The 16,228-nt window shown below is 45.0% G+C and overlaps 1 protein-coding gene across 3 annotated transcripts; it reads left to right on the top strand.

Annotated features, from left to right (window-relative positions):
- The first annotated feature begins 221 nt into the window (after window positions 1-221).
- Window positions 222-15,587, top strand: SERTM1 (serine rich and transmembrane domain containing 1). 3 transcript variants are annotated; one of them, XM_046941835.1, is made up of 3 exons: window positions 222-927; window positions 6,979-7,079; window positions 14,434-15,587. In XM_046941835.1, the coding sequence occupies exons 1-3, from the start codon at window positions 619-621 to the stop codon at window positions 14,468-14,470; spliced, it is 447 nt and encodes a 148-aa protein (XP_046797791.1). In that variant the 5' UTR covers window positions 222-618; the 3' UTR covers window positions 14,471-15,587. The 3 variants fall into 3 exon arrangements, with proteins under 3 accessions (XP_046797791.1, NP_001376368.1, XP_046797794.1); NM_001389439.2 differs by having other exon boundaries at window positions 858-927; XM_046941838.1 differs by having other exon boundaries at window positions 858-1,005.
- Window positions 15,588-16,228: the final 641 nt, after the last annotated feature.

Raw genomic sequence — 16,228 nt, 5'->3', positions numbered from 1 at the left:
CTCTTCACGCCGCTCACCGCTGATTTATAACCCACACTAAAGTCATTTGGCCCAAAACAAATCATCGTGGCTCAGATGAGTGCACCAGAAACCAGCTGAGCCTTTTCTCCCAATGTCCCCAGGCAGAAACGTGTCCTAGCCAGGAAAAATTGCCCAGTATTTACAATTCCAGAGTACATGATACCTGCAGCTATGCCACTCTCCAAACAAACCAGCAGTGCCGGATTTCGTTCTCATTTATGACACTTTTTAGGCATTGTCTCAGTAGCTCTGGGCACAACTGTTCCTTTACTCTTGGGTCAACGATGGCAAAGCATCCCCGAGGGCCTCCGCAGCTGTTCTGAGAACTCAGAGCAGTGTTCAGATGCACACTTGCAAGTTTGTTTGCACCTCCCAGGATGCCTGCTTTCCACGGGGGCCCAGCTCCTGCCTGCAGTGCTGTGTTCTGCCCCTGTGCTGAAAACCCCTCCACGGAGACCCCGCATTTCCCACGAGCTGCCTGCCCGCTTCGATGTGCTTTGGGCAAGGACCAGACTCGGGAGCTGGAGAGCGGTGCGTGTCAGCACCGTGTTACAGGGCTGCCGTGGGACACTGCGCCAGCCGTTGGGACGGGCACGTATGACGGCATGTATGATGACTTACATCCAAAAACCAGCGGAACAGAAGGATTTCGGGCAATCTGCGAGGGAACCAGGCAGCGCACAGCACCCACCTCCCGCGGGAGCCGGGGCCGAGGCGGCCGCTCCCCTCCTCCGGCCGCACCGCACCGCACCGCCCCGGGGCCGGGGGCCGCCCGCGGGCAGGGGACGGGCGAGGGGCGGGCCGGGGGCGGTGCTGCCTGCGGGGCCGCGCGGGACGGCGGCGGCGGCAGCGGAGCCGGAGTCGGGCAGGGGCGGCCGCCACGGAAGCGGAGCTGAGCCGGGCGCGGTGAGCGGAGCCGGAGGGAGGGGGTTCCTCGGAGCCCGGCGTTGCGGCGGGTCTGCTCCTCTCTCTGAGGGCTTTGTGGTTTGTTTGTTTTTTTTTCTTTATGGACGTTAGCTCTTGGCTTGGGTTTTGTTTTATTGGTTGTGGGGTTTTTTTGGTGTTTTGTTTTTGGGTTGTTTTTTTTCTTTTTTGTTGTTCCGATCGCTGGCGGGGCCGTGCCGCTGGTGTCGATGCTCGGAGCTGCGGGGGCTGCCCCGCTTCTGCCGCCCCGGGTCACCCGGTGCCCGCCTGCCAGAACCCAAAGCGGTCGGCTTTCACGAGCGTTTGACCTCGATGTGCACCGGGCCCGCGTTGGGTTGGTCCCAAAGGTGCTTTGGCAAGAACCCGGTATTGTCCTTCCCGACTCCGCGCGTTGTCAGAGTGCTTGGATGGAGCGCTTTCTGGTTTCGGAGGAATGGCTTTGGCTGGAGGCAGGCAGGGACGCACGGGTCGCTTTCCCCTTCGCAGAGACGTTGCAGCTGGGGCTCGGGTGGTGCAGAGCGTTGGGTCAGCGCTGTGCATCGCCTCGGTGGCTCTCTGGGCACAAGGAGCGATTGCCACACGTGTGCTCGTTTGCACTCTTGGTGGGAAGACGACAGCAAAGGAACCGCTCCCTCTGCAAATGAATTCTAAGACGCCTATCCTGTGGGCTGGGAGATGAACAGAGCTTAGATTACACAGTCTGGAATAATGAACCTGGAGGGATGCACAGAAATGCACCCTTTCCAAAGACTTTGTGCCCAGCTTTGAGCTCTGGGCTGTCGCAGTACCATCTCAGTGGGGGTAACAAAGTTTGGGACAGAGGAAGCAAAGCAAACTCTTCCCATCCTTGCAGATGTTCAGTGGTAGTGATAGGGAGATGCTGAAAATACTGCTGAAAGCCTGGGCGTGTGCCAGACTTCTTAGCATGTACGTAAGTAAAGAAAATTAGGAAGGCATAGTGAGTATTATTAAATGTAATTTGTAGGTATTTATAGCAGGATGGGACAAAGATGAATAAAAGAAGTGTATGAAATCCGGAGTCTAGAGCAGGTACGTGGTGCTGGCAGCTTTATTCCAATAAACGATCCAGCTGGAGGATGGATATCTGTTTCTGTACCATTTTGCTTTTCTGCGGTCATTTTGACCCTGTGCTGAGTGTGCTGAGCCTGAACGGTCTGAAATGATGGACAGTCTAAAAGCGGTCTCCTTCTCTCTGCTGTGTTGTCTAGAAGGGCCTGTCCCTGTTAGGGATGGTGCTGCTGGCTATCACTGTGTGTCTGCTCCGGCGTGCAGGCATGCCTGCCTGCAAGCTGCTGCCTGCCATGTCCAGGATGCTTGCACTGCTGTCAGCAGGAGAAATGCTGTTGCACCTGGAGCTGACGAGGAAGGGGTCCTGGGCTACTTCAGCATCCAAGCGTACTCTAATATCATCACCCGTTTGGTGGGTGCACACGTATGGAAATATTTGGCACAAGAAGTTATGGCCATTTGCATTTCGTTAACCTTTTCAGACGTAAAAGGCTGACCGGGGTAGATGGTGTCTGCCAAATGTCTCGGTTCATAATTGGGTCTTAGTGGTGCACTGCAAATTATAAATGGTGTTCTGTGCATTCCCCATCAGAGGCAGGAAGCAGCGCAGTTCTCCTCCTGGCGCCCCATCGACGCAGAAGCGTAAGAGGAATTAGCTCAGCCGTAGAGCACATCTAGAAGTTACTGATGTTCCTGCTGGGTTTTGAGGCTCGGAATTTAACTATTGAGAAGTTGTGACATTTGCGTCTCTCTCTCTAACACCCTCTTGCAAGCACTCCTGCCCCTGTGTCTTCATGGCTGTAGTTGCCTCCTTTTCCTGGTTTGCACAGAGGAAATCCTGTTACGGCACAGCCTGTCCGCAGTGCTGTTGCAAAAAGCCACCTCTGAGCCTCGGCTGCATCTCCCCTCGCTGTCATCCTGCTGTCTGTTGCCCTTTCACAGCTGCGTCGGACACATCAGCTGCAGGCTTCGCATTCAGCATCCTGGCTGCGGTCCCATATGTGACATCCCAGCTCTCCTGCTTTTCCAAGACGTAGCCCCCGAGCTTTGATCTCCCTGTGCTCCCAGCATCCATCTTCCTAACTATCACCTTCGTATTTCTCTGAGCTTTGCTTTGTAGCTTCGTATAGGTGCCCTGTCTGTCGCATCATTAATTTCCTTGATATGTCCCAGCACGTCCACGGTTGATGCCTTCTGTGGCTGTCTGATGCGGAGAGAAGCCCTCACCGCGCTGCCGCACATCCCTGTCACTAGAATTAGTCTGGGGATAGATTTGAGCACAGTGGTGTCCTCTAAGGCTGGGACACCTGAGAGGCAGTGTCGCACAGATAACTCTATCTGGCACCAGCAGCAGCGTCCTTCCATGCTCTGTGATTAGCATTAGCTCTCTGCACTTGCTCCTTTTGACATTTCAGGTGCAACCCTGCCCCCTTATGCTTACACATCACAGCTTGGTTCGCTGCAACGCCTTTTGCAACAGAGTTTTATCGTTGTGTCAGCTACTGCACACCGCTTTGCAAGCAATGAAAATAGGTAAATGTTATGCACACACCTATAGAGATGGTAATGCCACAGCCTCTTTGTCAAGGGAGGGCATGACGCCTGTGTTGGTAGGATAAGGATGGAGATCTTGTCCATTTATACAGCTGAGAGGACATAGAGAATCAAAGCAGGAATGTTGAGTCCGGAAACAGAGTTACAGCGAGCAGAGTTACTGTGAGGGTACATCTGCGCCCAAATTCACAGGCATTCGAGATGTGAACCACAGAACATGGTTGGTACTGAATCTGCTTTTCTGGGGGGAAGAAATTCTGAACCAAAATGGTGCATTAACAAAGAGTTCTGTTTCATATATCATGCAGTTTCTGTCCTATCTTTATATTGTGCTGGGATTTCTAAGGTTTACATGAAGCCTGCTTGATATTCGAGGGCTTCATGCAGGCCATGTGCTCAGATTGTTTTTATGAAGTATATTGCAACCAGTGTGTCACCTAAGTTTTACAATAGGAAAGTGTTCTCTTTTTACTCTGGACACCACTTCCTGCATAACTGTGTCACTAATTAGGGGCTGATAACCCCCTTGACTTGGTTCAGGGCCACATGCTGTTCAGCAGGGTATAGTGCTGCAGCACCGCTGGGGTTAACAGAGACCTGAAATCCATTCACTCTCAGATTATCCATATTTAGCCCTTAGGCTATCTTCCTGGCATGTGACAGGGCTGGGGCCTGGTATTTCTGGAGGTTTTTTTCCCCTTTCCCAGGTGTGATGCAAACCAGAACCCTGCAAGGTGTTAGCTTCACAGGTGAGTGCAATGGAGAATGAAAGCCAGCCTTGATAATCAGGACTGCTTGCCCTGGGGCTGGATGTTGTATATGACAGGTTTTTCTCTGAATAAACGATGCTGAGGATCTGTCCCACCAGGAGTCCACACAGCTTCAGGGGGAGCTGTTTGCCCTCCGCTGCCCTGAGTCTTTGGCCACAAGCATGGAGCCCCACACCAGTCCCCCTGCTGCAAGTACAAAATTTGGTGATTGGGAGCTGCTGCTAAGAACTTGGCACCAGCCAACAAAGTTTAATTAACTTCTGTTTGCTTTGAGATTAACTGTATCACCCCTCACACTCATAGTGGGTGGCTTCGTGCTCCAAATGGGATCCTCTGCAGAGCTGTTTGCAACCTCTGCAGAGAGGGGCAGCAGGAATGGGATGACAGCCATAAGAGGAGAGCTGAGAAGAAGCAGCTGAAACATTTTCAGATATTTTCCTATATTTTCACTGAGGGAAACAGGTTTTTTGGCCTTCCTTTATTTTTGCCCTGTGAAAATGTGCGGTCATTCCACCAGACACTAGATTGTCTACTCAAAGAAAGACAAAACTTTCAAATTTGAGGTTGCCAAAGATTGAACAAAAAGTTGTTCTGTAAATGCAGAAATGAAAGAATCCCGATCCCTTTGGGTTCCTCTCCCCTTGCACTGGATCTCCTTGCCAACCTGCAGCCTCCAGGAGCACCCACGGAGGGGTCTCTTGCTTTGGCTGTGGCATCTGGGTCTGCATTTAGCTGCAGAAGGCAAGTAGTGAGATCTGAAGCCATTAGGGGGAACCAAGTGGCTGTTTGAACCTCGGTGTCTCCTCTTCCTGTTCATCTGTTGTCACCAAGCTTTCAGAGCTCGGATGTCTTTGACGTTCGGTTGAATTTGGCAGGTAACCAACAGGAGCAAAAATAATCTAAGAAAGACATAAAATGGTTGGAGAACACCCAAAGGAGGGCTACAAAGATGGTGGAGAATCTAGAGAGCAAGGCATACAAGGAGCAGCTGAGGCCCCTGGTGTGCTCAGCCCAGAGCAGAGCAGGCTGAGGGGAGGCCTGATGGCGGCTGCAGCTCACAGGGAGCTGAAGGGCAGTGCTGAGCTCTGCTCTCTGTGACAACGACAGGGCCTGATGGAGTGGTGTTAAGCTTCATACTGCATCTCTGGTGTGTTTTATCAGCTCAAGGTTTTATAGGCTCTGGTTTTGTAGGCTCTGTTCCTTTCGCCTCATTGGAGACTGGGGTTTTGTATCACATGAAGGCCTGGAATGGGCAAGAGCAGTGCTCAGTGCATGTCAGGGGAGATGTCTCCTGCAGAGACAAAGGAGAGCTGGAAAAGAAGCAAAACCATTTATATTTGTTGTTTTTAAAATCTCTGCTGCAGAGATTTGTGCCTCTTTCCCCATGGCAGCCATTCTGAAAGAAACAAAGGGAAGAGAAAGGTTCTCTACAGTGAGTAGATGAAATTACAGGGCATAGGATGGAACTCTGTTACGAGGCAGATATGCGAAAGAAGAGCTTTGCAGGGATTGTTGCATCCACCTCTCCATCCTCCCAGCAGCACCTACCTCAGCCTGCATGCTCCACCACCCAGAGAGGTGCACTCACTGCCCTCACACCCAAACAGGAGCTGGGTCCAGCCCTAGGGATGCCAACCTGAGGCTTTAACTGCAGCCTCACAGCTCTCCTCCTTGATGCGGAGGTGGTCAGGAAGCCGTCTGCCTCTGTCTAGGTGGAACATCATGACATAGACACTGTTATCAAATACAGTGTTATCAAAACATTTGCATTTTGGTGATGCTGACTTTTAACAGCTGCACGAGATAATTTTCCTTATTGAACTTGGACAGGCTTAAACCATAAGTGATTCAGTGATGGAAGGGATGAAAGCAACGTAACAATGCATTAACATTCATCCCCAGAGATCTGCTTCTCTAATGCAGTTCAAACCAAATGTGCTGAAAGGGTAGTGCTTTGAGATGTATAATGACTGTGACTGTCTTTTCTTTCCTGGAGGGGAGTATCTTCTTGAAAGTGGCCATACTTTGTTTTAATCTGTGCTGTCTGGGATTGTTTTTCACATATAAAATCAATTTACTTTGCTTTATTAAAGGCAGTTCAGGGGCCAGGTTTTCATTTGAAGTATTGAATGAATTTAGAATGCAAAAATCTACCAGCTCTCCATGTGTACATACAATATTCAGTTTGGGGATTTCAGGTAAGTGAATTTAAACTGCAAATTGTCTGAAATAAAAAGAAATGATGGTGTACAACATAGAAAGACCTGATTCCTGGCAGGAGTCTTCAGATGATGATGTGAAATGAACAGAGATATACAGCTCCAGTGCTTATAGCAGTGCCAGGGGACAGCAGGCTGTCTTGGTCCAGGAGTACCTTGCAAAAGAAGAGGGGAAGGGTATTATTGAGACATGTCTGTAAAGCACAGATCAGGAGATAAGTGTGATTTTTGTATTATATATGCAGTGCTGTAGGTGGACAGCTAGCAGAAATGTGGCTACCAGAAATGAAAAACATGCCAAGGCTTCATTTGCTTTGTTTTCCTCTGAAATTTCTGGCACTGAAAAGAATCAAAATTCAGTACTTTTCCTCCATGGTTTTCCTTGTTTGTTTGTTTATTTATTTGTTTAATTAATGTATTTATTACTAAACTCTTCATCTTTTATTTATTTGCTTTTTTAGAGAGGCTTTTCTCAGCGTGCAGTCCCTTTAGATTTGGGTGCGATAACCAACCACCTCCGGCACATTGGACTTCTGGCTTGTATTCTTCTGTCATCCTGCTTGTAAGTGTTCCTTCTCTTTGCTTATATTTTTAAGGAGCATGTTCAACTGACAGTGACTGAAGGGGTGGAAGCTTTAGGTCTGGTCTCAGGTCACAGTGTCTTTGCTTTGCATTGATATAAATAACTATAGTGTGCAGATGCATGGGAAATGGAAATGATAAAGGCATTTTGAGCCTATCTGAATTAATTGAGTATCCCTGTAGCTCTGAGGGGTTCCTTTTCCCAACCCCACACAGAACCCCAAACAAAATATAACTTGATTTTGACCTGCAACCAAGCCATCTGGGCTGTTGTCCTCATAGATTTTTAAAATCATAAATTTAAATTGTATTAGATCATAATGAAAGATGAAATTAAATCATAAATTAAAGGGAAGACTTTTCTTGTGGCAGGAAATAGATTTTCCTTTTCCTTGTGTGCACTTTTATACTGAGTAAGTAGATGATTGATCCTGTTTCTCAGGCAGAGTGGTAAAGGGATTCTGTGCTTCTGGAGAGTCCAGAGACATGAAGAAACAAGATCTTATGTACTTGTGGTTTTTCAATTGCCAAAGGCATTTATGAAAGAATAGGAAAAATTAAGGATCGTATTCTTGCTGAACTCCAAGCAAGAAGTCATTCTTTGGCTTCCCTACCTACTCTTTCTACATTTTCAACCAAGTAAATTATTGTTAGCTTCTCTTCTGTCTAGCACTGTTTTCTGGTTTAGTTGCAAAATGTTAAAATTACACATTTTTCCAGCATAGAGCAAACTACTTTTCAAGGCTGGAGGGTTCCCTGTATGTAAGGTTCAGTCAGTACTTTGGTATGAGCATGTAAATGTATTTTAATGGCATTAAATGTTTTGTGTTGCGAGTTGTTCATTTGTGGTGAAGTAATCCTATATGGTAAAAGAAATGAATGCATTGGACAAAGGTGGTAGGATGGAAGACAGACAAACTAAACAAGAAGCTGTCTGGCCTTCACATCTATATCAAATTGACAAGGGTTGTGAGAAGTCTTAATCTCTTTCGTAGATCTAGTGAAAACTTGCTGCCAGCCTTTGGAGGCAGTAATAACACCGTAATAATAGGACTGAGGATGGAGGTATCTTTAAGCATCAGGAGATTTCATACTAGAACTGGCATCACCTGGGCTGCCTTCTGGGAGTCTGCACAATTACTCTCCTGTCAGGTCTGTTCTGATGCTGAACAAAGGAGAGGGAGTTTTTTTCCAGGTCATGAGGGGATGATATCATTATCCACTCACTCCTGGTTCTGACTTACCAGAAGGACAAAAGAGAGCAGAGAACACATCTGTGAGCAATGCAAGCAGCCCCATCCTTGACTCCCTCTGTGCTTTCCTCTGCTTAGCACACATGACCACTGCAAGTGTGCTTCTTCCATCTGCACCTCTGTGTCCCCCAGGATACACGTATGTGCCAGCAGGGGAGCTGGATCTGTGGAAGGACAGTGTGCATGGAGGGAACGAAGCCTGTTGCGCTGTGGCTCTGTGGACAGATGCCCATGGGTGAGCTTCACCAGTCCTTCCCTGGCTCATTGAATGACTCCCTGTCCTCCCCATAGCCATCTGTTTCGAAGAAGATTGCGGAAACCTAATTTTTTCATTGCAGCACTGCCTGTGGCAGTAAGGTTGGAGCTGCCTGATCTTTAAGGTCCCTTCCAACCCAAGCCATTCCATGATTTATCCTCCGCCTCTGGGCTGAAATCGGTCAAAATGATTTCAAGTTTTTAGGGAAGGAAGGCAGATGAATCCCATATTGATGTCTGAAAGGAAAAGGAAGCTCACTGTTGTAACAATTGTAAAAGCAAAGTAAGCTCTCCCCTGCTAGTTGTTTACAATAAGAAAACAGCTTTTTAGAATACCTTCTTACCTGCAAAGGAGCTGATGGAAGATCATGACAAAGGTATTATTTACCCCAAAATTAAAAACACTGATTTCCCTTGATGTCTGTTTGTCTGTCTGCGTAAACACTTTGAAGCCTATGAAGTAATTAATGTATTTCTCAGCCTGTAGTCACAAAAAGCAAGGAAGAACCAAGGAAACAAAGTGCTTATCTATGGCTGATAAACTCCAAAGAAAATGAATCTACCAGACTTATCTTTCCTTCCTGTTCCTCATTGTTAGGCGCTCAGTGTATGAGAGTATGTGCCATTAAATTATTTCAGTGTGTCTGGAGAAATAGAGTTGTTGCATCAAGGTATTCAGAGACATACAGGCAACTGGATGGTAAAGGATTTATGACGCTGGGAAATGTAAAAGCTCTCTGTTTACTTCATGACTTCTTGGATTGCACTTCAGCCTCATTTAAAATTCATGTTAGATTGAACAGGGAGATGACTGATGTCTCAGCTATGTTCAAGATTAAATTGCATGTGTTTCGCACAGCTGGGCACCCTGGACATGTGTTAACTGATGAGACCTCCACCCCTGACCACACTGCAGTTTTCAGAAGTAGTTTTTATGATAGGTGCCATCAGAGATGTGAGCAGTTGATAGCTTTGGCACACATTCACAGACATGCTACTGCATGGCAACTGTGATTTTGCTCTGACATAGTGGTGGTTTCTTAATCTTCACCTCCCCACTTTATCTTGCTTTCTGTGAAGGTCAATTTGTATATCTCCCACTTACCATAGGATAGAATAAAAGATGACAAACCAGCTGGGGCTGCTTGAAGAATCTGTCAGGTAGCCCTGCTCTCAGAATAAGAGTATCATCACCTTTGGAAAGTGATTTATATAGAGGACATGAATGGAGTAGCAATGCACAAATGGAAGATAATACTTGCATAATGGTCTGTTTGGAAAGTGCATATAAAGGACACCGTGTTTCTAATAAAACCTTGTGTGCTGGCCCTCATATTTGGGGGTTGAAGTAGTTGAGTAAGCCTTTTCTCTTTTATATCTAAAGCCAGCAGAGTGCGGAGCTGAAGTCTGTGCTGCTTTTTTTTTTTTTTGTATAGTGTGTCAATCTGTGTCAGTAGTTTGTCCATCAGAGCAGCAAAGTGGTGTAACAGTGGAGTAATAGCATGGTGGGAACTCAGCCAGAGTGGAAGGACAGAGTATGTATGGCCTGGGGCAGCAGTGGGATTGGACTCAGTGATTCATGAAGGCTCCTCAAGTTGCACATCCGTGTCCTGGGATTACAGAGGTGCCACTGAGAAGGTCATCTGAATCCACCTGCACCACAAACACTGACTCTTCCTGCAAGACAGTTGGCAGTTCTCCTGTGGCAGGAGATCATTCAAGAAGTGCAACGAAAAACAAGAGGAACACAGTCTCCTGCTTTCAGAACAAGAGTTCATTTCCAGTCATTCAGCAATTGTGCTTTAAATTTAGTCTTCAGCTTAAGGACAAAAACACCTTTCCAGCAGTAGACAAGGGAAAAGTATGGACTACTACAAAAGTTGAACCCCTCGATCATTTTGCAGGTCTCAGAAGACAGTGGGTTTACTGACATTAACCACTTCCAGTTTTCTCATTATACTTTGAAGTCAGTGACAAACTTCATAATCATTTTGCTGGGACCAGGTTTGGTCTGTAGTTATTCTACATAGTTTTCTGAAATGCACAAACCCATTTACAAAGGAAGAAGGTGAAGCCAACATCTGGCTTTACTGAAGGTTATTCCTTTGGGAGGGCTAGAGAAGAGAGACAAATGGTTGCATTACTTACCTCCTCGTTTCAGAAGGAGCAGGAAGCTGATCCAAGATGGTAGCTGTAGTGCGCAACATAGAGATGCTCTTTGAAGCCAGAAGGTCTGGTTTGCCTCATGGCAGAGGTTTGTGCACTCCCAGGGCTGTGTAGCTGCATTCAGTCCAGAACTGCACTTCCACCTGATAGTCACCAGCTGAGCTGCTGTGTGATTTCTAGCTCTTTCTGCAGTGCTGGGATTGCATCAGGGAACTTCATCAGGGTTCAGCTTTGGATCTGTTTTATTTCTGTACACTTGTTGTGCCTTTCCTATGAATGCTGTTCAGATGTTAGGGGACGATATGATTACGCTCCCATAGGACATTGCTGGTAACTTACTTCAGTTGGGTACAGATGGTTTGTAAAAATCCTTTAAGGCTGAGCAGGACCCAGCATTTTAGGTGTGTATTTTTTAAATGCGTGATTAAAACAACACACTTCGCTTTTTTTTTTCTTCCAAAAACATTACCTAAAGAGTCACTTTAGCTGAAGATGTATGATGAGATCCAGTTACATGTTACATCCCTGTGCAGTGTGAGTGAGGCAGCTGGGATGTGGGCCATAGTCATTTGGAATCGGAGTTGATGGCGCCTCTGATCTCACCACAAAATACTCAGTTAAAAATAGTCCAGCTGGTATTGTAAGACCTGTAAGGGCTCTGATCTAGCAAAGCACTCACATCTCTGCTTAACTGTAAGCTTCTGATTAGTCCTCTTGAAGACTATAAATTTTTACTTGCTTCAAAAGAAGTCTTACGCCAAAGTTCTTCCTTGTATCAGGGCCAAAACCATTAATGGTAAAAGTAGAACACAGCGGATTTCAAATTTGTGAAGAATTTAAAGGCTTTTAACTTCTGCCATATTAAAGAATTTATGTGAATTAATTCCTTAAGTTATTATAGGAAAATTCAATTATTAATGGATCTGCTTTTCATTATGACGAGTAATCAAGGATAAACATCTTCTATATCAAAGCTTATCTTTTAAAAAGGATAAATTAGCTGTAAGATGCTTAACTACTTCCAGAACATGAAATGAACATGTATTGTTCTGTTAGTTAATTTTGGATCACTAAATTAGAGCTAGTTCAAAAGGACTGTAATCTCATAAGGATCTCTCTGTTCAGTCTGTTGTGATTCATTTCATAAGGTGCTTGTAATAAATACTGCTTCTTGTTGGGATAAAAACCATTAGTGGTATAAAAGTGCTTCTTTTAAATATAATTTAGACGTCTGTGTGAGCTACATACCACAAGGGGAGGAATATTTTTATCTGGTATTTGCAGATGCAGTTTTGTACTCCTGTATATCTTGTAGGCTTTTGGGATACTTGATGAAGGTTACCAGAAGCTCTGCAATAAAACAACATCTGGAATGTAACCTTTTGTCCATCAAAACATTATGGATGTGAATATATTAGTAAATTAATCCAGGCCAGGCCATACGCCTGTCATTAGCTCTTGTGTTGAATTAGTAGCACACTTCCTGGCATGGTTTCAGCCAGCTAGCCCTCTGCGAGCCATGCCTGGACATATGTGAGGTTAGCAGTGGCCATCATTCATTTCCAAAGGCAGCTGCAAGTTGGCCATCCTGTCCATGGACATAAAGAGAGTTCAGCCACCTTTGTGCAGTGTGCCATGCAAGTTGTTTTCAGCACCAAAGAATGGACCTGACTTGTTCTATTTATTAATATAGACATGATCCTGAGGTATATAAAATACACATTAGGATTAAAAAAAATAGGATTAGATTCTACCTTCTGCTTAATATTGTCTTTGTTCACTGAGGCATGGGGCATGAGCACCTAAATGTAATTTATAGCGCAAAAATACCGTGAGTAACAGTGCAGATAACTTCAGTAGATGCAACGCATTTTTCAGTAGGTGACTTCAGGGCTTCTTGAGAAGAAGCAGCACCAGCAGAAAAGTATCTTATATTTCCTAAGAAGCTTTAATTCAGATTGGGACTTTCACGGTCAAAGCAAGTGTCAAAAAGTGTCACCCTCTTGAGGACAGAGGAACTTTTCTAAGTTAGCAGAAGTAATAAGGTTAAAGGAAAAAAATGGAAGGCAGAACATTGCACAGAATATTGCTGGGACACTTCAGTGGAAACAGTGGGAGATAGTTCAGCAGTTGTGTGACACACAGAAGGAGGCCACAGGCTACTGAATCATTACTTTAAGGTCCCCATTCTGTCTTTTTTACTGTTGATGACAGTTTGCTCTCTTCGTTGACATGAAAACCAGTGGGATTTTCCTCAAAGCCTCTAGCTGTGGGTTAGAGATAATTTTATTAAGCTGAGACCACAGAACAAGGCCCAAAGCAAGGTCAAGATGAGAGGGACCATGCTAGGAACTTAGGGCTGTATGGATATTGCCTTCCTAGAGGGGAGGAATTCTCAGTTCCTTTCCTTGCTGTGCCCAAGCATCTGCAATGAGAGGTTGACCACAGACGGCGGAAATGGTTTCAAACTAGAAGAGGGGAGATATAGACTGGATATAAGGAAGAAGTTTTTTGCAGTAAGAGTGGTGAGGCAATGGCACAGGTTGCCCAGAGAGGTGGTGAATGTCCCATCCCTGGTGGGTGCTGTGGTGGATGCCCTCAAAGGTCAGGCTGGACGGGCTCTGAACACCTGATGGAGCTGTAGCTCATTGCAGGGAATTTGGACCAAGTGACCTTTAAGGGTCCTTTCCAGTTATATAATTATGTGATTCTGTGACTGATGGATGGAAAGATAGTATGTGGATAATTACATAGAGAAAATGAGCTTCATTTCCTCCACGCTTACACCTTGCGTGATTTATTCTGTATCACAACAAAGGCAATGGCTTGCTGCATTTAATTCAGCTAGAGCATGTCTGCTTTTAACAAGCAATCCTCTACCAGCAAGCCTTCTCATGCTCTTCCAGGTTGCAGGTGGAGGTTGACCGCATTGGTTTTAAAATAAAAAGCAGCTCAACTTACCTCAGTCCACTCCTCTTGTTCTACTCTGAACTTGAGCACCAGAGTTTCCAGGTTTAAACACAAGGTGGCTGAAGGCAAAGCTCTGCTGCTCATGGGTATTCCCCTCTTTGTTCCTGAGCTGCTGGGGCTGCCTGTTTCCTCAGGGTTTTGCTTGTAGGTGTCAAAAGCTGCAGCGCTTCATGGAAACGTGTGTGCCATTGAGATGAGCTTCACAGTATGAGTGTGAGGTGCATTTTGATCTTTGAAACCATCAGATCCATTTCATAAATAACAAGTCAGGTCTGGCAGATTTTCCAATTCTGGTCACCTCAGGTAAGACAGTATGGAATAAGTGGCTGAAGGTTGTGGATTTATCACCCACAGTGGTGTTGTAGGGCCTTCCTCTAGGCTGAGAAACTGACGTCTTGAGAGGGGTTTTTCATTCCTTGATTAGCTTTTATCCACAAGACGAATTTGGATTCTAGTATGCCTGTCCCATGTAAAGCTCAAAGCTACTCTTATCGGTCTGTTCTACAGTCAAAGAAATCCTGGGGAAGAATCAGTTTTATAGGATTTATCTTTATTCCTTCATTTTGGCAAATAGACAGTAGTTAAGTAATGCCTCAAGAATTACAACTCTGAGGAACTGGATTGTCCCATGTACACATTAAAAAACATTAGCTAGTAAATTAATCTTACTCTTGTTTTTTTTCCTTGCAGTTCTGAAGAACACACTATTCCCTTGCCCTGGACTTGAGCAGTAAAGGGTAGATCTGATCGCTGGCTGACTTGTTACCTCTTTGCTGTGATGGAGAAGCGCTCATCTAAATCAAGCCCTCTGTTATGCTGCTAAAACTTCCTTTGAATACAAGATCTGTGGTGATTGTTAAAGCACAAACCCCAAAATGTCAGAGCCCGACCCTTCATCTGGTTTTGTAGGGAACATGGAAAATGGGACTTTTCTGGAGCTGTATCCCACATCGCTTTCAACATCTGTGGATTCATCACCTGGCCGTTTATCCAACGTCTACGTCTATGTTTCTATATTCCTCAGTCTCTTAGCTTTCCTCCTTTTGCTATTGATCATTGCACTGCAGAGGCTGAAAAACATAATTTCTTCCAGTTCCTCCTACCCAGAATATAACAGCGATGCTGGAAGTTCTTTCACTAATTTAGAAGTCTGTAGTATTTCTTCCCAGCGGTCTGCTCTTTCAAACCTTTCTTCATGAAACTAAATGAAAGGGAATATATAGGGCATGGGGAAGCTTTGTCTAGTTTCTAGAGGAGGTAGTGCATGAAACATTGCCTTAGGAGACGATGATGAAAAGGTGGCATTTAAAGTTTACTTTGTTTTTTCTTTCCTTTTCCAGTCTTCATTTTCCCTTTTACTAATGCTGATTTTCATTTTGGGTAATCATTGTGTCATGCCTGTAATTGTGATGCTGTCACACATATGTGGTGTACGTCAGGAGTATTCCTGCCAAACTGTAATATGGTTCTAAGTAGATGTGTCATTTTTTTCTGCTCTGGTTGTGTCCCCTTTCCTGGTTTTGTATCATTAATACACTGTTTTTCCTTTTTTAATTAGAAAAGGATGAAATCTCTGTTGCAAAAGTAACAAAAATGAGCTTAAATTATCAATATAGTCCGTGGGACAATTTAAAGTTGTTGACATTGTTTCTTTTTTCATTTTTCTTGTCTTTTTCAGTATTTATTGGTGTTTATTAAATGCAACTAAAATCCATCTCCTGAAGAATGTTACATTTGTTTATCTGTACTTCCAAATCATTCTGGGTAAAGTTGTCTGTATTTAAGTTGTTGAATCTCTGAAATCTTTGGTTAAATTAGTAAAGCGACTACAATAATTACGCTCACTGCTGAATGTGTAGAGGTATTTTTGGACTACGCTGCTAATAATTTGCCTAACGACTTGTTCCTCTGGGGGGCAGCTTTTGCTGCTGAATCACAAATCTCACACAACTCCTGTGCTGATTGTGCAGCCTATTGGTACTGGGTACCAGTACAAACCAGTGGTTTCTTTTAGGAGATCCATCTACTGTGACTATGGCTAGTAGCTGAATAGCTCCTGAAACTATCCTTTCTTTAGGCACAAGATGTTTGCAAAGCCAGCAGGAATGGAAATTATTTGGACTGGTGAGGGTTTAGTGGGGCGGACTTTGCCTTATATTTCACACATGCACACTGAGTTGGAGGAGGAACACAAAGAGATGTTCCATTCATAGGCAAACATGTGCTTTGACACTAGGGAGGTACATCATGTTCTTGCAGAGGGTGGGAAGAACTATGGAGGAGAAAGGCAATGGCTCTGCTCCTTTTCTCCATGAGTGTAAAGACAGTCCAGAGATGGATGACCTTTCCCAACCCTGCTCCTTTTTTCTATGCTGTAGCCTGGGTTATTATGCCCTTTGCCTTCAATATAAGTTCGCACTCAATTTCTGCAGAAAGATAACGAGCGTTATTGTGAACAAGAGCCTGAGGCCAGCTGTGAATTAAA

Source organism: Gallus gallus, chromosome 1, assembly GCF_016699485.2.
Source record: "Gallus gallus isolate bGalGal1 chromosome 1, bGalGal1.mat.broiler.GRCg7b, whole genome shotgun sequence".
Lineage (NCBI taxonomy): Eukaryota > Metazoa > Chordata > Aves > Galliformes > Phasianidae > Gallus > Gallus gallus.
Note: the sequence above shows the minus strand (reverse complement) of the source record. Positions and strands in the feature narration are given on the sequence as shown.

Coding starts and splice junctions, on each gene's coding strand:
- SERTM1 (XM_046941835.1), top strand. CDS start 619: ATGACGGCATGTATGATGACTTACATCCAAAAACCAGCGGAACAGAAG. Junction 928..6,978: donor GCGGAGCTGAGCCGGGCGCG/GTGAGCGGAGCC, acceptor TTGCTTTTTTAG/AGAGGCTTTTCTCAGCGTGC. Junction 7,080..14,433: donor ATTCTTCTGTCATCCTGCTT/GTAAGTGTTCCT, acceptor TTTTCCTTGCAG/TTCTGAAGAACACACTATTC.